The sequence below is a fragment of the Artemia sp. Qi Xiang Cuo genome, chromosome 10 (assembly GCF_049724085.1).
Source record: "Artemia sp. Qi Xiang Cuo chromosome 10, ASM4972408v1, whole genome shotgun sequence".
In the NCBI taxonomy this organism is placed as follows: domain Eukaryota; kingdom Metazoa; phylum Arthropoda; class Branchiopoda; order Anostraca; family Artemiidae; genus Artemia; species Artemia sp. Qi Xiang Cuo.
In genome coordinates this window covers 20347277-20372770 of record NC_142803.1, presented here as the reverse complement: position 1 = coordinate 20372770, position 25494 = coordinate 20347277, and the positions used below count along the sequence as shown (strand labels likewise).

The window sequence follows — 25494 nt, the reverse complement described above, 5'->3', positions numbered from 1 at the left end:
CGAAAATAAGATATCTGAAACTTAATTAAATCCTTAGTAACATTGACTAATTTAGTCTAAGGTGCGCAAAGTATAGCAATCGAGAATGCTTGTTGTAACAAAACATTGAACGTAGATTAAATTAAACTGAAATTCTAAGGTATGTCTTATGTCTAGCAACAAAAATAAAACCTACATATGCTCATCCTCTCTCACTCTTAAATAAATAAAACAACATAAAAAGAAAATTGACATTTTCACATAAGTAGTTTTTAAGAACAATAGGCAGACTTTTGACGACCTTTCTTAATTGTCTTGAATGGTATCTGTTTATAAGAAAAGCAATAAGTTAATTCTGATATTTGCCATCATTACATATAACCCATAAAATTAATAAGAGCAAATAACGTGGATATTTATCCACTAGGGTACCTAACGTGTACGGGGGGGAGTCAACCCCAGCCATAAAAATGACACTCGACCCAAAAAAAATACATTCATGCATTCTTAATCATTCCTTGTAAACAATCATGAACACTGGCTTGTTTTACATCTACATGGCTCTAAAGCAACCATGGTTCAAAATTCAAATTTGAATTTCTTGTGACTCATCTTGCGGAGCTAATTCAGAATTTGAATGTTTTTTCTAGCACCATCATTCAGATGAAGGTCATCTGTGTAGGTAAAGGAGACCCTTTTAAGACCTATCCCCCTGCCTCCATTTTCTGTGATTAACGGTTTCTTTCGCTGAATTTCTCGCCTTATGCAGAGTTCCAGTCACAGCTGGGTAACCGCTCTTCTTTTTTTTTTGCCTCCTTCGGCGACTTTTGCTAATCGTCCTAGGATGTGTGATTATGCCGCTGCCGCCAATGTTCGTAGTACTAGCGACCTCCGGCCCCATTTATTGGGGTGAACGTGCGAAGTCACCAATTTTAAAGCCAAAAAATCACGCAAAGATATTGCTATGCCACTTACTCGAATGACGTAAAAAAATTGCTATGCCACTTACTCAAATCACGCAAAAAGATTGCTATGCCACTTACTCGAATGACGCAAAAAGATTGCTATGCCACTTACTCGAATGACGCAAAAAGATTGCTATGCCACTTACTCGAATGGCGCAAAAAGATTGCTATGCCACTTACTCGAATGACGCAAAAAGATTGCTATGCCACTTACTCGAATGGGAGAACCCTTGTCGGCCCTAATGTTAGTGAGATTCCCGCTCTTACCCCAACGGTTCTGCAAATATTGGGTTTGGTACTACCCTATTTACAGTATACCTTGTTCCAGGGTATGGTAACACGATCGAGTGGTCAAATGGCCACTTTCTAAAGGCAAATGTACCCGCCTTGGGTTACGGCTAGAAAATTTCTACTCTCTCCTTGGAGGTAATAACCCTCCGTGTCAATATAATAATGACGGTGCCTTGTAGCTCTATTCCTACCCTACCTGGGTTACGGAAAATACAACACAGTTTGTAGAAAATACCCTACTTTTATTCTTCAAAATGGGTCACAAATGTAATTAAAGAAACAAAAATAGGTCACTTATCTGAAAGTAAAAGAAACGGGGGTGGAATATAACAGACCCCATTTGCTACTATTATGCATAAAATTCTTCTGTTTCTACCAACGTTTCATCGATCCAGCTAGATTTTGTTTTTCTTTACGTATTATCTTTTATTTTATTTTTTCAATTCACTGTACAAATACTTTATTATTTAGTAATATACGGCACTACTACATTGCATTTATTACTAACACTAAAAAAAATTACTAATTATACACTTGCTTCTACTTGTTAAAATTTTTTTTTCTTATTTTACAATTCTTCATTGAGCCTTTTCTCCATTTTTTCTATTGTACCCAACTCTTTGAGGGGATACAAATTTATTTCTAATAGCCAAAGTTCAATCAAAGCTGCTCGAAGTTTTGCTAATTTGAGAGCCGCTAAAAGCGAAGTCCATTTACCTTCCTCTTTTGACAAAGCCAGTTCTGTTTCAATGAATAATATTTCAATATTTTTTTTTTGCCTTTATATCAACTTAAAATAAATTTATTATTTTACTTAGCCTAATTTGGGGTAGGCTATTATCTCCTATGAGATATAAGGGGTTTCCTATCGTAGCCTAGCGGCAATAGGCCTAATCACTTTATTTATATGTCTGTATTTCTTTCCAATAATTAAATTTAAATTACAAAGTTTTCATAGCCTAATTAGTTCGCAGTTTTCCTCCAATTTCCGACACGCGCCATTTGTAGCGGTAAAATATTTTATGTGCCTTTGGAGATTTGCAAACTAATTAGCCATCATTAGGCTAGGCTAAATACAGACATATAAAATGATAGAAAAAAGATAGAAAAGGCAATAGATTTATTGAACTTACATGCTTAGTTGTACAGCAACGGGTTACTTCAATGACAATAATGGTGACCGAGATTATTTGCGGTACCAATCGTTTGAGGTCTGACTTAAGATTAAAAATTAAAAAACACATTTACACCACTCCCAAACGCAGTTCTTTCGTCCTGCGCTGTAGGGACTGCCTGCCATTGGACCAAGTGACCCAAGGACGCAAATCTTCGTCCAATAATCTCTTTAAGATTTTTCAGATGATTCAGGAGTTCACACAGTTTTTTTGCCTTTTAAACTTCCTTAGAAATGTTGTGCATTGCATTTTTTTTGCTACAATTATCTTAGCGAAATTCGAACGACTAGCGCCGTTGTCTGACTGAAGCTAGAAGTGCAATTTCTCTTTTTGCTGATTATGAATTTAGACTCTTGGAAGCGGTATTTGAACTCAATTAGGGAACGTTTAATTTCTGCCCGAATCATCTTTAGAAGGAAAGAATCTTATATTTTAAATATATGGTACTCTACTGCTGGTGCACCGTCATTAGTGAAAAACCCTGTTCTACAAATCCGAAAAAGATCAGGCTCCGCGACTGTGTTAATTAATCCCCGCAACTGTGTTAAGATCTGTCGCAGGAAAATTTCTACTAGTTGTTGTAAGCATATTTTTAAGGACCCCCCTCTTTCCCCCTCTAAATGCTTATGGAGAATTCCATTTATCAGGGGAGGTTGGCGTAAATTAAAGAAAAACATAACAAATAGGGGGATTATGTCAAAAATATATTAATCTAGCTATAGGCAATTCTAATTATGCAATAGTTCAAGGGAAGAGGGTCTCAGGAAGAATTTAATACTTTTGGGTTATTGGTCCAAAACCACAAGCTTAGGCATGTGAGGAAACTTAAAACTGCGCTTTTAGATCCAGATTTTGTGCATTTTTATTTATGTGTGTTTAGTTTTCCTGATGGATTTGACTTTCACACCCCAATCCCTTGTTATATAGGTCTAGTTCTGTTGTCTGTGGTCTGTGTGTTGTCTGTTGTTCTGTGGTCTAGTTCTATTGTTCTTGACACTTGTATATTTTGCAGAATAAATTCTTTGTAAAATACAACAATGACCGAACTTGATGTTTTTGTGGGAAGTACATTTGTTATGGACGAAGAGATATTTCAACTATGGGTCGACGGCCATTCTGTTGAAACCGCCACGCACATTTTGTTCAGGAGATTGAAAGATTTTTCTCCAGACTGTTGTAAAGAGGTTGTATTTTCATACGTGTTGGGACAGTATAGGACTTATGAAATGCTTGAAAAACTGCTATGGACTCCGAAAAAGTTAGTGACTCAGTGGGCCTACCAGATGACAGAACAGACGAAACAAAGTTTGATTCATAAATATTATGATCTAAACCTGCCTGTGGTCCGTGAAATATTAAACAAAAAATATTCTAGCAGAAGCAGAAAAGACTTGGATGAGATAAGTGAGAAAACCAATGTGAATCTAAAAAGCTGCCGTCGGCAGTTTGATAACCTCAGAAGAATACAAAAATGTGTTGAAGAATTGCCTGGAAATACTTCTGATAATATCAAAAACCATTTTTTGCTTAGTGATATATTGGCAAATATATACTCTGCTATTACATTCATATCAGTGAACCGACTCGAAGTGTCGAAGCGTCGACTCCAGTGTGTGAGCTCCCAAGTGCTTTTTAATTGTGCTCAAGGGTTGATGAAACACTGGGGCGCGGGAGAAATATTAAAGGATGCATCAGAAAAAAACCGGATGGAAATTCTTGAAAAAGAGGCTGATAGCGATATTGATTTGGACCGTGATTTTTTAGCTGATGTTTGTGAAATCAAATTAATTACAGAGCGAGAGAAGGAGTTTCGTACCAGTGTTTGTGCTAAAGTACACAGAATTATCCCAGAAAAACCATACCAAGAAATAGAAAGTTCTTTCAAAATATTTTTCAAAAGTTCCATTTCAATGAGTTCAGGCCTTCACAGAAGTCGGGAGATCAAGTCGTTGTTTGTTGATCTTACTGAAAGAATTATTGAGCCTTTAAAGCAGGCAAAGTGGTCAAAAAAAGATTTTTTGATATTCATTGAAACTTATGATGATATTGGTGCAAATATTGTTTCTCGACTCGACACTCGGATTTGTGAAATTTGGAAACGATATAACAAAGGAATTATACTATGTTTAGGTTTTATGTATCATGTAGGCAAATTGTTCAACTGATTTTCTTATGGTTAGTTCAGACACACTGTAAGAATAGTCTTATTGCCTGCAACAAGAGAGTGTATCCAGGATTTTGTTCAGGAGTTTTTTGTTGGGGGGGGGGATTACAAAAAACATAAAAATATGTTTATATGCATTTGGGTTATGTTTTTGCGAGTCATACAATAATTTTTTTTTGTGGGGGGGGGGGTCGACCAAGTAAACCTCCCCCTGGATATGTCCTTGGTCTGTTACTACAACTGCTTGACATGGACGAAGCTACTGTTGACCTTTTTCTCAAGTAGAAAAAGTCCTGCTCACTACTTTTCCTTCCAGTTTTTACATTCGTGTAGATTACTATCATGTTGTAAAGGGCATTAGGGATGGAGATAGGGCGTGCGTAACTTTGTTGACCTCTGTAGGCTTAGTCCTGCTGTGAGTTGTTAGTAGTAGTAGTACTATTATGTGTCTTTTTGTTTCATTCTACTCCAAATATCATTTTAACTCCAATTATTCCTGGTGTGATAGTGGGAATGCTACACTGTTTCCTATAATCATTTTTACAGGCTAAGGGGACATTTTACCAGTCTGCCTGAACTTTACATAAGCAATCCTTTATGGTAACTGGGGGGTAGTATTGTAAAGAGAATAAAAAAAACTATTCACATTTTAGGTATGACAGGTCATAGTTATATTTTTGGTATAAAAAGGCGAAATTTCAAGGGTATTCAAGGGTTGTTTCTTGAGGTGCACACTGCAAGAACTTTAGGGGGTGAGCACCTCTTTATTAGGAAGGGGTATCCAGTTCATAAAAAAAAGAAAGAAAAAGAGCAATCTAGGGCTTGCGTTAAGATTTTGAATATTGTTGTGTGATTTTGCTAGTCTTCTTGGGGGGCACTTTGGGGAAATGCTCCACCTATGCTCTCCCTTGAGTGAACTCAAATTCTGGCCAGGGCCAAGTGACATTAAAAAATGTTTCTAGTCTGTGATATCTTGCTTGTTGTCTATGCAGTCAAAATTTGAGAATATGATTTTTTTTTTTCAATTTGATAGTTTAGTTTGAGCACGATAAAAAATATTTCATCCCTGATCCTTAGGCATGGATGTGTGTGGCCCAAGACGTAGCTGATAGATGGTTTAGTTGTATCAGAGGATTTTTCCAGGAATTTGGTAAAATTCCCTAAAACTACAGAAATTGTAGTTTTGGTTTCAAAACCTCCTTTAAATGGTTAAAAGATGTTATTACTGTAAAAAGTTCAGGCTGAAATTCAAGGTCTGTTGAGTATTAAGAGTTAACCAATTCAAGGGAAAACTATTTCCCAAAATTATTTAACTATTGTTAAACTTATTATTTCTCTTTGCTTTTAATGACATTTAATGCAACTTTGGATTTACATTAAACCCTTCTTTGGTTGTTTCTATGATAAAATATATTGTTTATTAAAAAAAAAAAAAAAAAAAAAAAAAAAAAAAAAAAAAAATCTGCTACCAAAGATTGAGAATCAGTATGTTTAAAGAACTTTATAAGCAGAAAAAAAGATTAAAGAAGATAGAATAGCTTATTCCCTGGAAGGAACTGATGGCTGAATAAGATTGCATTTTTTAGGCCAGAATATCAAAGTTTGTATTTGAATATTAAAGAAACCGAAATAGAAATATTCAAAATTAGGGAAATGGTCCATGAATTTTTTCCAGAGAGTATCTGATATTTGATAATAAGGATGTTTCAATCAGGGCCATATCCAAGGGTAAGGGGATTAAAGGGTTTAATCCCCCCCCCAAAAAAAAACAAAAAACTTTTAGTTTCATTCGTAAAAACGTAACGAAATGCATTATAAACAGATTTTGGTGCGTTTTAAAGTTCTTTTTTGTACCCCTCCCCCCCCCCCCAAGTAAAATCCTGGATATGCCCTTGATTTTTATTGAAATTTATTAGATATGAATTTATTAGATTTATTTTAATTATTTGTCAAATTATTATTAAATTATCTATTTACTCAATAATTTTTCATTTTTTTTTATTTATGTTCATAAGTTTTTAGAATTTATTTCATAAAATTTATTGATTTATTTATTTTTATTGGCTTGCGAAAATTATTACATCTCTTTCCAAGCAGATTGAACCAAAATGTCAATATTTTCATTTTAAAAACAACGTAGGTCATGTAGGAATAAATTCCGCGAATACACCATTTTCGAAGCTTAACTACTTCCAACATCAAGCCCCCCTCCTACTGCTTCATTGAATTTGCTTTCCCATTTGCTATCCCTATTTTTCAGATGGATTGAAAAAAATAACAAGAAATGAGTAACTCGCTTGTGAACTTGTTATACGACAAATTTCGGGTGAGTTATTGGACAAGTTTTTAGTTCTTAACAATAATTGTAGGGCGAGACAAGCTTAAAATATATGTTCGTTTTCCAATTAAAGAGTCTTTTTCAGCTATTTTTGCTTGGTAATATATAACTTTATTAATATTCTTTAGGATAATCTGATAGAAAAAACTGTTATGAGTAGTAGTTGTGTAACTATAAGAAACATTATATTGCTTCTTTTTCCCCTTATTGCTTCTAAGGACATTTTTCAACAACTATTTTCGAATGATTTTCACTAACTTTCTACTAATTGCGCACTAATATCGCACAAGCTTTTTATCTTTTCTTATGAACTGTAGGCAGGTGCGTCACGTATAAGGGAGGGGAAAGCCCCCTCCTAGTTTCGGTGACTCGACAAAAAAATTGAGTCGGTAAAACCTCGGCGCGAAGCGCTGCGGTTTACTGACTCGATTTTTGAAATAAATAAATGAGATGTATAAGATTACTGAAAGAAGGTGAAAACACTGACGTGACATCCACTAAAATCTAGATCCTCCCTAAGTCTCTATCTATGAAAACTTTGGTGTCAGTCGGTAAATGAGACGATTTTACCGACTCAATTTTTAAATTTGATTGAAAGGGGCCACTATCTCGATCTCATTCGGTAATTGCAGCGGCAATATTGACCGGAAACAATGGATTATTTTCATTTTGATTTTAGAATGCGTTCTAGCTTCTTTCTCCCATCTTCAAGCTCAGAGCTTGTAGATTATGTCTTAGCAGTTTAGACAATATCAGCCAGTGCTTTATAATTGAAATTTCAAGACAAAATATCATGGGCAGCGCGATAGCGCTGCCTAAGTTAAGAGTGATGTGGGCACAATATATTGTTGTTTTTTTTTAACCAGGGCACTTCCTATAGAAAGAAATGGCATAGAACTTCAAATGAGCTCATGGAGGGCAGCCCGCTCCCCCTCCCCCACGTCAATCACTTCCCCAAACACATCCAATCAAAATTTTGACATAGCCAGTTTGTTCAGTGTAGTTTTAAGGTCTGGAAATTATGACTTTGAGAATGACACCCTCCCTCCCCCACAACCCTCAGAGAAAAGGTTGTAATGTATACTCTGTGGAGATATAAGGTTATCTTAGGAAGGGGGATCATTTTATTAGTATTCAGAGGCACTACTGGCCTCTTTAAAGGTCAAAAGTGATTGGAGGTCATCCAGCCTCCTCCCATACGCAAATAATTTCCCAAAAACACTCAATTATAATTTTTGAGATAGCCATTTTGTTCAGTGTAGTTAAAAGGTCCAGAAATTATGTTTTTGAAGATAACTCCCCCCCCCCCATATAGCCCTTAGGTCAAAGGTTGTAAGTTACGCCCCAGGGGCACATAAGGTTTTTATTGAAACGGTGGTCGTATAAACTTCAAAGAGGGTTCATTGTATTGATAATCGGAAGTTATAGTGCTCTTTTTAAGAGTTAAAGTTATCAGAAGGCCAATATCCCCTCCCCTCCACCCACACCCTTCATATTTTCCAGAAACACACACTCATAGATATTTTAAGATGGCCATTTTTTGTTGTAGAAACTTTGAAAAGGGCTTACTCGGTTGGTAGTTGAAAGGGCTAGTGCCTTCTTTAATAGTCAAAAGTGATTAGAGGGCAACCACCCCCCACGCCCATCATTTCCCCAAACACTTCCAGTCAAAATCTCGAGATAGTTATTTTGTTTGACGTAGTTTAAAAGTCCAGAAATTATGTCTTTGAGGATGAGAACCCCCTCATGGTCCTCAGGCAAGGGTTGTAAGGTATGCTCTGAGGGCATTTAAAGTTTTTATGGAAACGGGGGTCGTATACACTTCGGAGTGGGCTCATTTGATTGAAAATCGGATGTCGAAGAGCCATTTTTAAGAGTCAAATTCATCGAAAGGTAGCTATGCCCCTCCCCACGTCATATTTTCTCGCAATGCATCCGATAGAAATTCTAATATAGCCATTTGTTCAAAAATAGTCCAAAGATCTCATAACACGGTCTTTGGGGTTGACACAACCCCCCAAAGTATGGGGATAAGGGTTTTAAGTGATGCCCCGGGGATGTAAGGTTTCTATGAAGAGGTGGTCTTGTGAACTTTAGAGGAGGCTGATTTGATTGGAAATGCATACTTCTAGTTTCATTTTAAAATTTAAGCGTAATGGAGCGAAAATAGCCCCCCCCCCTCTCCCTGACATCCTTAAACACATTCAATCGAAATTGTGAGACAGCCATTTTGTAGCCAATAGTCCAAAGAGAATATAACAATATCTTCAGTAATCAAATATAAGAAATATTTAGGCGGACGTTGAACAAAATAAAAACAAACTATTAACATGTGAACTTTCAGAAAGGTGACAAAGCAATATCCTGGGAACAATTTATATTATTAAGTCAGATCTTGAAGACTAGGTTTTGGGGGAATTTGAAATAGCAAGAAAGCACTATGTGTATACTTTTAGTACTACAACTGCAGTTACTGTAACTAGTGACACTTAGAGTATTAAGGTGAAACTTCTAGGATGCATTTAGGGGGTATTCCAATTAAACGAAAGAACTGTATACATGCATATTTCCAAAAAGGCATAGAAGCAATATCATAGTCAGCACCGTTATATAATAGCTAGAAATATCAATGAAATATTTAAAGGAGCTAATTTGATACAAAATAAAAAAATCTTGGGTCCTTTCTAAGAGTAAAAAGAGATTGGAGGGAAATCGGCCCGTCTCTCAAGCCGATTTATTTCCCAAACACATCTAGTCAAAATTTTCAGTCAGGTATTTTGTTCAGCATATGAAAACGGTCCAGCAACTTTGCCTTTAGTGATAATGGGCATGTCAAACCCCCACAATTATGCCAAACTATGGATTCGTATAGAAAAAAAAACGAAAAGATATAAAATATTTTTTTTTATGAAAATGACTTTGTCAATAAAAAACGAACAGAAATTCATCTAAAAAAACTTCTTCCACAGAACAAGCTTTTCATAGAAAAGTTAAGAGCTCCAGAAGCCAAAAAAGAGCAGGAATGAAGTAAAGTAGTCATCCAAGCGTAAAACTACCACAAATCACCATCAATAAATAAATGAAACTCAAAATGAACAGAAATTAGAATAAATAGCCAAATCAAACTCGAAACGAGCAAAAATTAACATTAGTACGGCCGATATCCCCCATGCCACTTCAAGACCTGAACATAGTTTGCGCTTTACTGAAAACGAAACATGTTCTAATGTTTTCACCTTTTTTTACCTAAATAAGTAAAAACTTTTTTTCCTCACTTTTTTTACCCATTTTTTATTCTGAGGAATAAATATCAATATAGGTAAATTAAACTGACAATCCACAGTCATTTTTTTTTCAGTAAAGCCTAAGTTATGTTCTGGTCTTATGAAGGCATGGGGGTTATATATATATATATATATATATATATATATATATATATATATATATATATATATATATATATATATATATATTATATATATATATATATATATATATATATATATATGTACCTAGTTTAGGTTACGTATTTAATATATCTTATGCTTTACCCCTACATTTTATATTTTATGCTTTACCCGTATTTAATATATTTTATATACGGGTATACTTTACACCTGTATTTAATATATTTTATTTATATATATATATATATATATATATATATATATATATATATATATATATATATATATATATATGTATATATATACATTGCGAAAATTTTTCGAAATGATCAATTTTCTCGCATTAAAATGCTTTTGCAAAAGGGCGTATTAGTAATTTCTTGTTAACCCGTTTGAGTATTATATTGGAACTTTCAGGTATATTGAACTAACAAAAATGCACTCTATATGCCTACGTCCTGATAATACTGCTACTTACTGATAAAACTACTTCTACTGCTTCAACGTCTACCCTGTTGTAGGAGCCCCATCCTATTTTTACTAGGGACACGATCACTTAATAAAACACTGTATGTGGGCCAATAAGCCCAAGGCCAACACCCAACACGCATTAAAAATATATATTTTCAATTACTTTTAAATGGGACTTCTAGACTTTCAAGACTTTCAAACATGGAATGACATATCTATTATGAATCAGAGAAAAAAAGCTTTCAAATGAGGTACTAGTCAAGCAGATATGGTTTAATCCCCCAAAATAGTGTGTAACCCCTGAAAATCGCCTCTGTACTGACTCATTGAGTTTTTTCTCCGAATTGTGGTGAGTGACAGCTCATTTTAAATGTTTTATCGGTCTGAAGATAGCACTCCACGTTTTGAGATGAATAGGAGCCTTTTTCTCATTTTTTTGCCTTAAAGATAGAATTTTATGACCTTGCCACTAAAAAAAACTGGTTTTGTTAAATAAGAAAGTCACAAAGAGCTGTAGCAATGGGGCACACGTTCCATTTTATGACAAATCCTAGGGATATTGTTTTTCACTTAATAAAAACACTGTATAGGGCATCATAAGCCCAAACAAGGCCAACGCCCGCATGCATGTAATACAAGCATTTTTAATTCATCAGAACCCAAAAATGAAAGATATATTTGAAATATTTCTAAACACCCAGAAAGAACCCAAAGTTGATCTCTCCTGTAACTTGATATGTCTCTACGAAATGTGTTTGCGGACAGAAGCTAAATTTCCCCTCTTGTAACTTGATATTATCTCTCTTTGTCAAGTACCCTTTGCCGACACATTGGTTTGCTGACTCTAATCTTTGTGACTAGTAGAATTCTTTTACGTATGCCCGCAGCATCTGTGATTTACAAACTTAAGTTAGGATAATTTTTAAATCGCTATTTAAAGAAGAAAGAAGAATTTGCTGTACCAAAGGTAAAATAACTTAATATTTGGCTTTATGAATTGATGCTTGGGTGTGCTTGTATTTATCTTTTAAGTTGGGAGCTGTAGGCCCTATGGGTTCTTGGGCACTAAAGTAAATGTTATGGGTTCTTGGGAGCTGGGTTTTAAAGTATCGTTGGTTCACAACTAAAGAAAAGTTCTTGTGTTAGTCTAGCCTAAACTTAGCTTCAAGACTATTGTCTTCTCAAAGTGTTCTCTCTAGGAGCTTTGTCTTCAGGATTTGCAGTCAAAACTCTATCCACACTGATTTATTTTGTTTTTTGTCTAAGAAACCTAGATGGCGTTTAGTTTGTGCAATCAGACGCTAGATAGGGAATGTAATCTTTGTATGTCTGGAAATACAAAGCATCGTCAATTTAACTAAAATTCCGATGGTAGAAGTACTGATGTTCCCCACCATATTCTCTGATGATATTTATTTTTATTGGCTCGGCAACAGAAAAAACCCAACGGTTTTTGTCAAAGTCTCTGCAATCTATTTTCGACGCAAGCAAATACAAAAGAGGCAATTGACAAAAGAGACTGCAAAAGCGGGGGTTTGGGGGCGGCAGCCCCCCAACTGTACATAAAAATCCCTGTACGTTTTAAGGTTCGAATTTGTGATTCAGCCTCTTTAACTCTTTAGAAAATACAGTTTTTTTTTCAAATAATTTCTGCCCGTTTTTGTACAGTTTATTACTTATTATTGCTTGACTAACTGTTATCTGATCGTGTCAGAGGTAAAAGTTGGGGGGCTGCCGCCCCCCAAACCCCTTGCTTTTGAAGATTCTTTTGTTAAGGCTTTTAATTCCTGAATACTCAACTCAAATGCACAGTAAGATTTTCTTTTTGAACTTTTTTTCGAGCATGCGGGTATACGGCATGTTATCAAAGCAGTGGAGACTTACCTGAAAGCTGAAGGCCGACTGTGATATTCTTCTGGAGACGCCTGTTGAGCCGAAGGATTTAATAGATTAGATTTCAAAAAGAAACTGAGTTTCTTTTTTAAACTTTAAATTTAAGAGATACTACTTTAAATTCAATATATAAAAAAATTACTCTGACGGGTAATCGAACCTGGGTGTTTCGCATGACAGACAGCAATAGTGACCACTGTACTATCAGAGAGTCTTATTAAATTATTTTTAGTCTCTGCAATCTATTTTCGACGCAAGCAAATAGAAAGTAAGATTTTCGGTTTTCGACAAAAAAACTTCTGGGAAAGAGCTGGAATTTTTGGAAGCTTGCAGTCTCTCTTGTCAGGTTAAGAGGACCATTTTGATCTAACTTAATAATGAAATACTATGCTTTTAGAAATTTCAAAAATTAACATGGGCTCTTATAGGAAAACGAGGTTTTTCGTAAATGTAAATTCGGGAGATAATTTTTTCAGTCGGAAAATATCAAAAGGCTCTACAGGTCGAATTCCGCTTCGAATGAGTCCTCATTCACCCAGATCCGTTGCCAACTGTGGCCTGTAGGCGAGTCAGATAAAAAAAAATTAACTTGATATTTGATTTTCGGGAAACAGGGAAGGAGTAATCGGATTGAGCTGAAATTTTGAGGATAAGCTCCCAGGCCTTGAGAAAGCTTATTCTTGAAATTTCAGCCCGATCGGACAATGTTAAAGGGGGGCTGTGGTGGGGAGAATAAACATGTTTTCTTACAGGAAAACGAGGTTTTTCGTAAATGTAAACTCGGGGGATAATTTTTTCGGTCTGAAAATATCAAAAAGCCCTAAGAGGCTTTTGTACTATTTTTACTATTTTGCAATTTTACGCATTGTACAATTTTTATTTGAATTAAAAGTGTTATGAAGACAGAAGAACACAAGTAAAAATCATCACTTCAAATTACAATCATCCATCGATGGCTTAATCCTAACATTATATTTAAGCAAAATGACTATACTCGCGTCCTTACGTCGACAGTCATAAATATATAGGAAATGGTCCATAGAAATTACGAAGGACAAAACAATTATCGATCATAGTTTGACCCTTGCCCTAAAGACTAGACTCATGTTCTTATGTTGACAGTAATAAATATATAGGAAATGATTGCACAATAATTTCAACGGATGGAACACCTACAGATAATAGTTTGACACTTGCCCTTTCTGCCTCTGAATAGCAGTCCGCAAATTAATATTTTGGATATTTTCGGTTCTCAACTATATAATATAGTAAATTAAGTATAAATTAAGAAAAATGTGCCTGAAAAGCCAGTAAGATCCAGCCATTGGGTCATATAGCTTTTTGCAGGAAACTTTAATCCCGATGCATCACAGTAAATCATCAAAGTAGGAGGTTAGTTCAGCAAAGATTGATACCTTCTTTTGAGTTTTTATGTTAAATATTAACATTATTATGTTAACATTATTATGTTAACATTGAACATTTGTTTAATGTTAAACGAAAGCAGCTGAAAAATATTTCAAAAATCAAGGCTTTATAAATTCACATTCAAGTTCAGAATTGCACTCAAGGGTGAATAACGGATTTTTTTTTTTAGCTGGTGAGAGGGGGGCAACAATTATTTATATGAAGATTTGTAAAGTTTTTACGAATTGAAATTTTTTGAAGAGTGGGATTTCAAACACGGTACTCTGCATACCCTGGACATTTCCTTGATTACGCTATGTTCAATTGCCCCTTTTTGGTACGAACTTTCTAACGAAATCAAAAGAGGTGGCCACCCCCCTCTGTACCTTAAGATACACGTCTGAAGATAATATCTTAAATGACCAAAAAAGATAAAGAGATAAGTATTCATAGAGAGCAACCAATTCAAACAAAACTAGCAAATAAAGCTCTAACGGGTATTTATATTCTAGTCACTTCTTGTTCCACAAATTTTTAAAAGTGGGTGTTTACAACTAAGGGGGAAACTGTCCCGACCAAAGAGTATTTATATTCTTGTCGCTTCTAGTTCCCCCAATTTTTCAAAGTGGGTGTTTACAACTAAGGGGTAAACTGGCCGCTCGAAGGAGTTTTTATATTTTTGTCCCTTTTTTGTTCCCCATTGATTCAAAGTGAGTGTTATCGACAAAGGGGAAACTTGACGAAACCAAGGGACTGTATATTAATGAAACTATTCGTTTACCCAAATTTTCAAAGAGTGTGGTGGAAGAAAGGAGGAAACTGGCCTTTCACCGGATTTATTATTTTATATTAACTTTTCGTTCACACAATTACTAAAAGTGGGTGTTTGCAACTGAGGGGGAACTGGCCCGGCCAAAGTGTATCTATATTCATTGAACTTTTCGGTCCCCCAATTACTAAAGTGGGTGTTTACATCGTATAGGAAAAATTGCCCGACCAAAGAGTATTTATATTCTTCTAATCTTTTGTTCCCCCAAATTTTCAAAGTGAGTGTTTACAACTTAGGGGGAAATTGGCCCGACCAAAGAGTATTTATATTCTTGTCACTTTTCGTTACCCCAATTTTTCAAAGTGGGTGTTTACAACTAAGGGGAAACTGGCCCCAATTTTTCAAAGCTGTTGTTTACAACTAAGGGGAAACTGGCCCGACCAAAGAGTATTTATATTCTCGTCACTTTTCATTCCCCCAATTTTTCAAAGTGGGTGTTTACAACTAGGATTGAAACTGGACCGACTAAAGAACATTTATATTCTTGTTACTTTTCGTTCCCCGAATTTTTCAAAGAGGGTGTTTACAACTAAGGGGAAACTGGCCCGACCAAAGAGTATTTATATTCTTGTCACTTTTTGTTTCCCCAATTTTTCAAAGTGGGTGTTTACAACTAAGAGGAATGGCAGAAGGATGTATTAGCGAAGTTATAGTGGAGGGCGAGTTGCTAGCGAAAAACCCGTGTGGATGAGTTGAAATAAAAATTTTAATGAGAAATGACTGAAAAGTGTTTTGGGTGAGATGGGTTGATTGGCAAAAGGATGTATTAGAGAAGTTATAGTGAAGGGCGAGTTGCTAGCGAAAAACCCGTGTGGATGAGTTGAAGTAAAAAAAATTTCACAATAAATGACTGAAAAGTGTTTGATTGGCAGAAGGATGTATTAGCAAAGTTATAGTGGAGGGCGAGTTGCTAGCGAAAAACCCGTGTGGATGAGTTGAAATAAAAAAAAATTAACAAGAAATGACTGAAAAGTGTTTTCGGGGAGATGGGTTGATTGGCAGAAGGATGTATTAGCGTAGATATAGTGGATGGCGAGTTGCTAGCGAAAAACCCGTGTAGATGAGTTTAAATAAAAAAATTTAACAAGAAATGGCTAAAAAGTGTTTTGGGGGAGATTAGTTGATTGGCAGAATGATGTCAGAGTGAAGTTCTAACGGAGGGCGAGTTGCTAGAGAAAAATCAATGTGTATGATTTGAAATAATTTTTTTTTAAAAAACACAGAATGAAAAGTACTTAATTGGACGAGGTATGTGTTAGCAAAGTTATATTGGACGGTGAGTTGCTAGCGAAGAACCCGTGTGGATGAGTTGAAATAAAAACATTTTAACAAGAAATGACTGAAAAGTGTTTTGGGGGGGATGGGTTGATTGGCAGAAGGATGTATTAGCGTAGTTATAGTGGAGGGCGAGTTGCTAGCGAAAAACCCGTGTGGATGAGTTGAAATAAAAAAAATTATCAAGAAATGGTTAAAAAGTGTTTTGGGGTAGATGGGTTGCTTGGCAGAAGGATGTATTAGCGAAGTTATAGTGGAGGGCGAGTTACTAGCGAAAAATCTAAGCTAATAAGTGTTTTTGACCGTAAACTCTAGTTTTTTGTAAGAAAATTATGGAAAATACAATTCGTTGGCTCATACGTGAAACTTAAGTCTAGGTATGGTTCGAAAAATAAACTATTTCTGTAGAATCTGAGCTAATAAGGGGTTTTGACCATAAACTCTAGTTTCCTGTAAGAAAATCCGACAATTGATGCAGAAAAGCATAGTTTGTTACTTACTTACTTACATTTTTTTCCATAATTTCTTGAATTAAATTTCTGTATTGTGTATCCAAATGGGGAATTCAAGAAAGAGTTTGTTACTTACTTGCGATTTTCTCATAATTTCTTGAATAAAGTATCTGTATTGTGTATCCAAAAAATTTCCCTCGCACGTGCTTGGTGATCCAAAGAGTATTTATATTCTTGTCACTTTTTGTTCCCCCAATTATTAAAAGTGGGTGTTTACAACTTTGGGGAAACTGGCCTTAACATAGTGTATCCCTATTATTGTCAAAGTTCGGTACCCCAATTTCTAAAGTGGGTTTCTTCGACTAAGAGGAAACTGCACCGAACAAAGATTTTGATTACTCTTAGCACTTTTCGTTACCCTACTTTTTCAAAGTGGGTGTTTGCGACTAAGAGAAAACTGCCCCGACCACAGAGTATTTATATTCTTGTCAATTTTCGGTCCCCCAATTTTTTAAAGAGTATGTTTACAACTAAAGGGTAAACTGACCTGACCAAATAGAATTTATATTCTTGACACTTTTTGTACCCCCAATTTTCAAAGCGATTGTTTACAACTAAGGGGGAAACTGCCCCGACCAAAGAGTATTTATATTCTTGTCACTTTTTGTTCCCCCAAATTTTCAAAGTGGATGTTTACAACTAAGGGGGAAACTGGCCCGACCAAAGAGTATTTATATTCTTGTCACTTTTCGTTCCCCCAAATTTTCAAAGAGGATGTTTACAACTAAGAGGGAAACTGCCCCGACCAAAGAGTATTTATATTCTTGTCACTTTTCGTTCCCCCAATTTTTCAAAGTGGGTGTTTACAACAAAGGGGGAAAATGACCCGACCAAAGAGTATTTATATTCTTGTCACTTTTCGTTCCCCCAATTTTTCAAAGTGGGTGTTTACAACTAAGGGGGAAACTGCCCCCAATTTTTCAAAGCTGTTCTTTACAAATAAGGGAAAACTGGTTCGATCAAAGAGTATTTATATTCTCGTCATATTTCAGTCCCCAAATTTTTCACAGCGGTTTTTTAAAACTAAGATTGAAACTGACCTGACCAAAGAATAGTTATAGACTTGATACTTTTTGTTCCTCCAATTTTTCAAAGCGGGTGTTTAAAACTAAGGGGAAACTGGCCCGACCAAAGAGTATTCATATTCTTGTCACTTTTTGTTCTCCCAATTTTTCAAAGTGGGTGTTTACAACTAAGAGGAATGGCAGAAGGATGTGTTAGCGTAGTTATAGTGGGGGGCAAGTTGCTAGCGAAAAACCCATGTGGATGAGTTGAAATAAAAATTTTAACGAGAAATGGCTGAAAAGTGTTTTGGCGGAGATGGGTTGATTGGCAAAAGGATGTATTAGCTAAGTTATAGTGGAAGGCGAGTTGCTAGCGAAAAACCCGTGCGGATGAGTTGAAATAAATTTTTTTTAACAAGAACTGACTGAATAGGGTTTGACTAGCAGAAGGATGCATTATCGAAGTTGTAGTGGAAGGTGATTTGCTAGCGAAAAACCCGTGTGTATGAGTTGAAACAAAATATTTTTAACAAGAAATGACTGAAGTGTTTTGGGGGGGATGGGTTGATTGGCAGAAGGATGTATTAGCGTAGTTATAGTGGAGGGCGTGTTGCTAGCGAAAAACCCGTGTGGATGAGTTAAAATAAAAAAATTTAACAGGAAATGGCTGAAAACTGTTTTGGAGTAGATGAGTTGATTAGCAGAAGGATGTATTAGCGAAGTTATAGTGGAGGGCGAGTTGCTAGCGAAAAATCTAAGCTAATAAGGGTTTTTGACCGTAAACTCTAGTTTTTTGTAAGAAAATTATGGAAAATACAATTCGTTGGCTCTTACGTGAAACTTAAGTCCAGGTATGGATCGAAAAATAAACTATTTCTTTAGAATCTGAGCTAATAAGGGTTTTGACCATAAACTCTAGTTTCCTGTAAGAAAATGATGGAAAATACAATTCTCTCGTTCAAATTTGAAACTTAGGTCCATTCTCTGGTTCAAATGTAAAACTTAAGTCCAGTTTTGGATACTCATAATAATGAGGACTGATGGTTCTAATTCAATTTTTTTTTCATAAAAACAAACTATTTTTTTTAAACTTCGAAATTATTCAACTTTTTGTTAGAGTTCTAGTTTAGTTTAGTTTTAGTTAAGAGTTTAGAGCTTTAGCTTAGAGTTTTATTTCGATTTCTAGTTTAGTTTAGTTCTATTTAAGAATTTGGTGTTTTGGTATTGAGTAATAAATTAGAGTTTTTGTTAGAACTCTAGTTTATTTTAGTTTTATTAAATAGTTTATAGTTTTAGATTAGATTCACATCGTCTATAGTTATTTCTTGCCCTAGTTTAGTTTAGTTTTTGTTATTAGTTTGGTGTTTTAACTTTGAGTCTTAGCTTAGAGTTTTAGTTAGAGTTCTAGTTTAGTTTAGTTTTAGTTAAGAGTTTTTGTTAGAGTTAGAAAATGAAATAAAGCTATGTCGACTTTGCATATTTTATTCAACATATCCGACAATTGATGCAGAAAAAGCATAGAGTTTGTTACTTACAGACTCTAAGCTAAAACTCTAAACTCTTAACTAAAACTAAACTAAACTAGAACTCTAACTAAAACTCTAAGCTAAGACTCTAAGGTAAAACACAAAACTATTAACTAAAACTCAACGAAAATAGAACTCTAACTGACACTCAACAGCAAAACATCAAACTATTAACTAAAACTAAACTAAACTACAACTCTAACAAAAACTCTTAACTAAAACTAAACTAAAATAGAACTCTAACTAAAACTCTAAGCTAAGACTCTAAGGTAAAACACCAAATTCTTAACTAAAACTAAACTAAACTAGAACTCTAACAAAAACTCTAAGCTAAGACTCTAAGTCAAAACTCTTAACAAAAACTAAACTAAACTAGAACTCTAACTAAAACTCTAAGCTAAGACTCTAAGGTACAACACCAAACTCTTAACTAAAACTAAACTAGAACTCTAACTGAAACTCAAAGGTAAAACATCAAACTCTTAACTAAAACTAAACTAAACTAGAACTCTAACAAAAACTATAATCTAAGACTCAAAGCTAAAAATAAAAACTCTTAACTAAAACTAAACTAAACTAGAACTCTAACAAAAACTCTAAGCTAAGACTCTAAGCTAAAACTCTAAACTCTTAACTAAAACTAAACTAAACTAGAACTCTAAGTAAAACTCTAAGCTAAGACTCTAAGGTAAAACACCAAACTCTTAACTAAAACTAAACTAGAACTCTAACTGAAACTCAACAGTAAAACATCAAACTCTTAACTAAACTAAACTAGAACTCTAACAAAAACTCTTAACTAAAACTAAACTAGAACTCTAACTAAAACTCTAAGCTAAGACTCTAAGGTAAAACACCAAACTCTTAACTAAAACTAAACTAATAAATAAGAGACAACCAAGCCAGTAGCTCTGTAGCCCACAGAGTGAAGCAAAAAGAAGAGGGCTAAATAGTACCAACTGAATAGCCCGCCTGCTGTGAATTAGAAGAAGAAGAAGCTTCTTTAAGACGAATAACAAACCTGAATTAGAAGAAGAAGAAGACCTGTTAAAATTTATTAAATCACGCCAGTTAAAAAATTTTTGATAAATTAGATATTTGGATTTTTATTGATAGACAGATATTTAAGAAAATTAACACATTAAACAAACGAAAAAATCAGTCATTATTTACCGGCTATTTGGTTCCTTCAAAGCTGCTGGTTACAGAATTTAACCATATAATAGAAACACATTCTGAAAAAAAAATGTATAACTTTCCTTTGGGAAACCTATGCATCGAGCTTCAAGAAGGAAAATTATGTTTCGCTGAAAGTAACCATGGTCGGCTAATCAAGCAATGTTTCCAACAGTTTTTCTGAAATTGCTCATCTGCAACTTTTTCTGGTTCTTGGAAAAACTGAATAATTTCAAGAGAAGGAATTATTTGTCTAGAAAACTCTTGGGAAGAATTTTCATAAGTCTTCATCCGACAAAAGCTGTACAAAGGATCAAAGACAGAATCATCAGATACGCTCAACTTGTCCTCGCATTCTGCGCAGGAGTGTCAGAGACGCATTTTATTAACAAAAATCTGACAACATAAGCAAATTTTCCCTCTTCGAGAGCGTCGATATTTCCCTCTCCCAATCAATAAAAAAAGACCCGTCGCCGCCTTCATTTTCAGCAGAATTCGCTTGTGCAGAGGCTAAATTTGAGATGATAAAAGCAACCTTTTCCTTATTTTTTTTCAAACACGTCATCAAAAAATATGAATGGAGGTCTACCCTCTCACGATTACCCCTGTTTTTCATGGGAATAGAGAAAGTTTTACAAAGGGCAAGTTTGTACAGAATCGTAAAGCGCTTGGTTTTCTGTTTGTCAAACAATCCACCAGAATGCTTTATCTTTCCGAAAAATTCCTCTAGGCTGTCCTGATTCATCCGCCGAGTGCAGAGAAACTGAAAACCTCACGTGGTCAGCTCTTTGGGAAGGTCCAGGATATGAACAAAGTTAAGACATGCTAATGTTTTCATTGAACTTTGTATACATTCGAAGGACTTGCTAGATTGAGAAAGGGCATCCTTATGAATTTTCTTGCTAGAATGGCCAAGTGAAATCACGGAGGCAAATAGCTTGTCAAAGAATGAGCAAAAATCTGCTGCTCCTAGAGCCTTCGGCGGTATTAGGCCTTTGCTGACATATTAGCTTATACCAGCGGAAAGAGAATGACTTAAAATTTGTACAGTTGTCCTAACCTTCATTTTTTCCAAATTGGTGGGGTATGCGTGGGATTTACATATTTTAGGTGCATTTTTCCTCCCAAATTTCTTATCTAGATGATAAAAGAGAGGGAAATTGACCCATAATGCTCTCTATATCTCTAATATGACCCCATATTGGATCAAACGATTTTTTATGCTCTTGAGAGGGTGAGGTGGGTCATAAATAAAACAAAATTTTTCATCCCCTCTAAAAAAATAATGTTTTTCCCGAACAACCCCTAATTCTTTTTTTATTCCTCGAAAATTTCTTCTCTTTTCTGAAAATACTGCTTTGATAAAAAACTCATATTCCCAAAATTTGTCAATGAATTCCATTTTACCCGAATTTAATACTTACAGTCGAGTTTGAATCCGATGTTATTCTTTATGCCCAGAAGCAATGAAAAGTTTTGTATAGGATTGTCTCATTTTATTTCTTTCCAAAAACCACACACTTTTTACCCAAATAGTATATTCCTGGTTTGAAAGCCATGTCATCAATTGCTTACGTACAGTAGAGATCTTATTCGTCCATTTGGACGTTTCTTTCCAGGAACAAAAAGCTTAGTACAGTCCTAAAGGTTGGTCCTTTAAAAATATTGGAGTGACGCTGTTTTTTTTCATACCCGTGAGGTGTCAGGAAATATTGGGTCAAAGCTGTTGTTTTCTCTTTTGTCTTAAAAGGATGTCTAACCTTAGCTCTGTGAAGATTTATCTTACGTAGAGATAAGGCTATCCCAATCAGACGCTTTTCAGCTGTGATAACCATCAAACTAAGCAGAAATAATTTAATATGAAATAAATTATTTTTAAAGCAAAAAAATACAGTCAGTAGAGAGATCGCATGGCGCTCACGTCATTGGCTGCATTTCCTGCGTCGAGCTGTTGGAATAGATGAAACTAAAATTCGCACAATGATTGCTGATCTCTGCTTTGGTAGTTGTACTGCGGCGGTAGGAGTCTAAGAACAGCGCCCATTGTTTCGTATGTTTTCAGTGAACTGGTTGCCAAGCGTTTCAGTTCTTCTGCAAGGGGCCCATGCATTAAAGAGAGTACGTCAAACAGATTGTACAGCATGGCAAAAAGGCACTGCATTGCTGCATTTGAAAAAAAAAAACGTTTTTCAAAGAGTTAAAGAGGCTGAGTCACAAGTTCGAACCTTAAAACGTACAGGGATTAGGAGGTACAGTTGGGGGGGGGCCGCCCCCCAAACCCCTAGCTTTTGCAGCCTCTTTTGTTAAGATTTTTTAAGCCTTGTAGCCTGCGATCAGTTGGTTGTACCAACACGAATGAAACTGTTTCAATGGATTGTTTTTTTTAAATCTTCAGAGAATTTGGCAATGACAGCTCAGTCTGTTACAGTTATAAATACAAACTTGTCTCTGTGCCAGGTATAGTTATGTATTCAGTGTGATTATGTATGATGGAAAAATAGATGAACCTGAACCTAAACTGCTTCTTTATGCTGAACTCTTCTTTATGCAGGTATAAGGCATGTTATCAAAGCAGTGGAGACTTGCCTGTAAGCTGAAGGCTGACTGTGATATTCTTCTGGAGACGCCTGTTGAGCCAAAGGATTTAATAGATTTCTTGACCATATTCTGAAACTTCTTTTTACGTTTCCATACCTCTACGTTACAGTTAGTCTCTGAAATACAAACATTGGCAGACTTTTGTCACAGTTGCTCATCCTCACACAACGGATTAGTTCTGTACTTGAAAACTGAAAAAAAAATATTATTATCCAATTTTCCATTACTTTGCTTTCACAAGTATTTGCCTAATATTCAAAACTCTAGGTTAGACTCAACTCAATATGCATCATTACATGATGAATGTCAATGACCTGACTTGCCGAGAAGACTTCCAAAAGAGAAACATGACGCGTGGTGCACAATCAGTTTCAACTGCAACATGCAAGATGTCCCTTATCTGGCTGTTTCTTATCAATCTGTAAAACTAGGAAAGGAAAGTGGGAACAGTGATCTTAGCTGGCTTGCATTTACAATTATATTTAGCGTAATTGCAACCTGTTGCCACTTCCCTGCCACGTTGAGGCATCACTGTTGTGTACTCTGTTGTGTCTTTGGACCGTTTTTGGTGAATTGCTCTTTCTGGGTTGAGACTGTTTTTTCAATATGGAAGATATGACTGACGACAGACAACAGAATACAGGGAAGAAATGGTAGTCTCCCTGCCTAACTGCGGCAGATCATTGACAATTGTTTTTGTTGTCTTTAGAAAAACAAATATGGGCAATTGTTTTCAGAAAAATAGATTGTTTTACAAGTTTGTTGCTTTTGGAGACCATTAGAGCCTGAAACGAGACTAAAAGTGTTGTTAATTACTGAACTATAATTTTTGGAGTACCATGAATGTCATACCTGAAAAGTGTATTTCTGAAGCATTTTTGATGACTCAAACTTCAGAGTCGTTGCATTTACACCATGCACCTTCCAGTGTTCTGTGGTACACACAGTAGTGGCCATGGTTTCCAAAGCTGGAGCCGGAATGAATAGCAATGGCAATTGCACAATAATGTATTGGCAACATTGTACTGAGGTTGTAGATGTTACTGTGCGTGAGGTCTGCGTCTTCTGTTCAATACAGAATAATTTTTTCCAGATCAAAGTCAACAACGCGGCACGTGATCTTGTGTCTGAGTGTTTGCCTGTTCAAATTTAGATCTAAAAATTTGGGAGTTTGAGTGAAAAATGTTCTCAGTTTGGTGACGTGACTGTTGGGACATGTTTCACCAGGCTGTTCCAGGATTAGAACGAAATTGAAAGATATATTGCTGTTTTCAATAACTTTGTTAATTGCGGGCTTGTTTAGATTGAGTACACCTGGGATTGGGAAGGGACAGTCGGGAGTGCCTTCAAGATGTACTGAGGTTCTTGACCCGTTACATGTGCTGCATACACTGAATTGATGGGTTTTGAATTGGTAGAGAGACTGCAAGGCGCTCATGTCATTGGCTGGATTTTCTGCGTCAAGCTGTTGGAATAGGTGAAACCAAAATTCGTACAATGATTGCTGATCTCTGCTTTGGTAGTTGTACTGCAGCGGTAGGAGTCTACAAATAGCGTCCATTGTTTTGTATGTTTTCAGTGAACTGGTTGCCAAGCACTTCAGTTCTTCTGCAAGGGGCTCATGGATTAAAGAGAGTACGTCAAACAGATTGTACTGCATGGGAAAAAGGCACTGCATTTGCATAGCACGCTGAGCCGTCTGTGTTTCTGAGGCCCTGTCAACCTGGGCCTATGCCACTGCAATATTCTTGATTGACAGCTGTTTCAATACGCGTTTTTTTTGGGGGGTATCAAGCTTTTGACTTTTTCAGTGTTGAGTCTCTTGGTGTTGGCTTTTTTCTTACTGTCAGCATTTGTGGGTTCTGCTTTCACACCGGAAGCTGAGCCAGACCTTCAATTATTTTTGGGTGCAGATGATTTAAGCTTTTTAGGCGTTTTATCTTTGCCAATAGTTGTGGTCGGATCCCATTTTAATGGTTGCTTTTTTGCCTTGGGAACTTTGAAGGGTTCAACAATTGTGAATTGAGGAAGATTAGGACGGTATTTTTGTCAAAGTCTATTGTACTCGACTAGAGCTTCTGTGTCTGCACAAATTTTGGTTTTGTCAAGATTGATCAGGTGAAGACCTTTGCTCATTGTGACTCGCAAGAGAGCTACATAGATCAGTTCTGGCCCAAAACAGAAATTGCCTGCGTCAACTAGTGCAGTCTGGAGACTTAGCCCTTGGGATTTGTGGATTGTGATGGCGTAGGCCAGAGTGAGAGGAAATTGTTTATAAGTGTAGTACACTTCTTTCAGTGCTTCAAATCTAACTGTTTTGCGCTCAATCTCTACAGTTCTGTCTTGACCATCAAATTGTACTTGAACGCAGACACCAATATTGGCTGCTGACATCTTGAAACCTTTGACATACCCCATGGAGCCATTGACAAGACCTTGTTCTACGTTTACATTTCTTTGTAGCATGACGCAGGCAACAATAGC

The 25494-nt window shown here is 35.8% G+C and overlaps 1 protein-coding gene across 4 annotated transcripts in view; it reads left to right on the top strand.

Annotated features, from left to right (window-relative positions):
* Fibp (acidic fibroblast growth factor intracellular-binding protein) overlaps positions 1-6667 on the top strand; it is a 76650-nt gene extending 69983 nt beyond the window's left edge. For all 4 annotated transcript variants that reach the window (XM_089096151.1, XM_089096153.1, XM_089096150.1 and 1 more), the window contains exon 2: positions 3423-6667. In XM_089096151.1, the coding sequence (XP_088952277.1) occupies positions 3448-4575 (1128 nt within the window). In that variant the 5' untranslated portion in view covers positions 3423-3447 and the 3' untranslated portion in view covers positions 4576-6667. The remainder of the gene's footprint in view (positions 1-3422) is intronic.
* The last annotated feature ends 18827 nt before the right edge of the window (positions 6668-25494 follow it).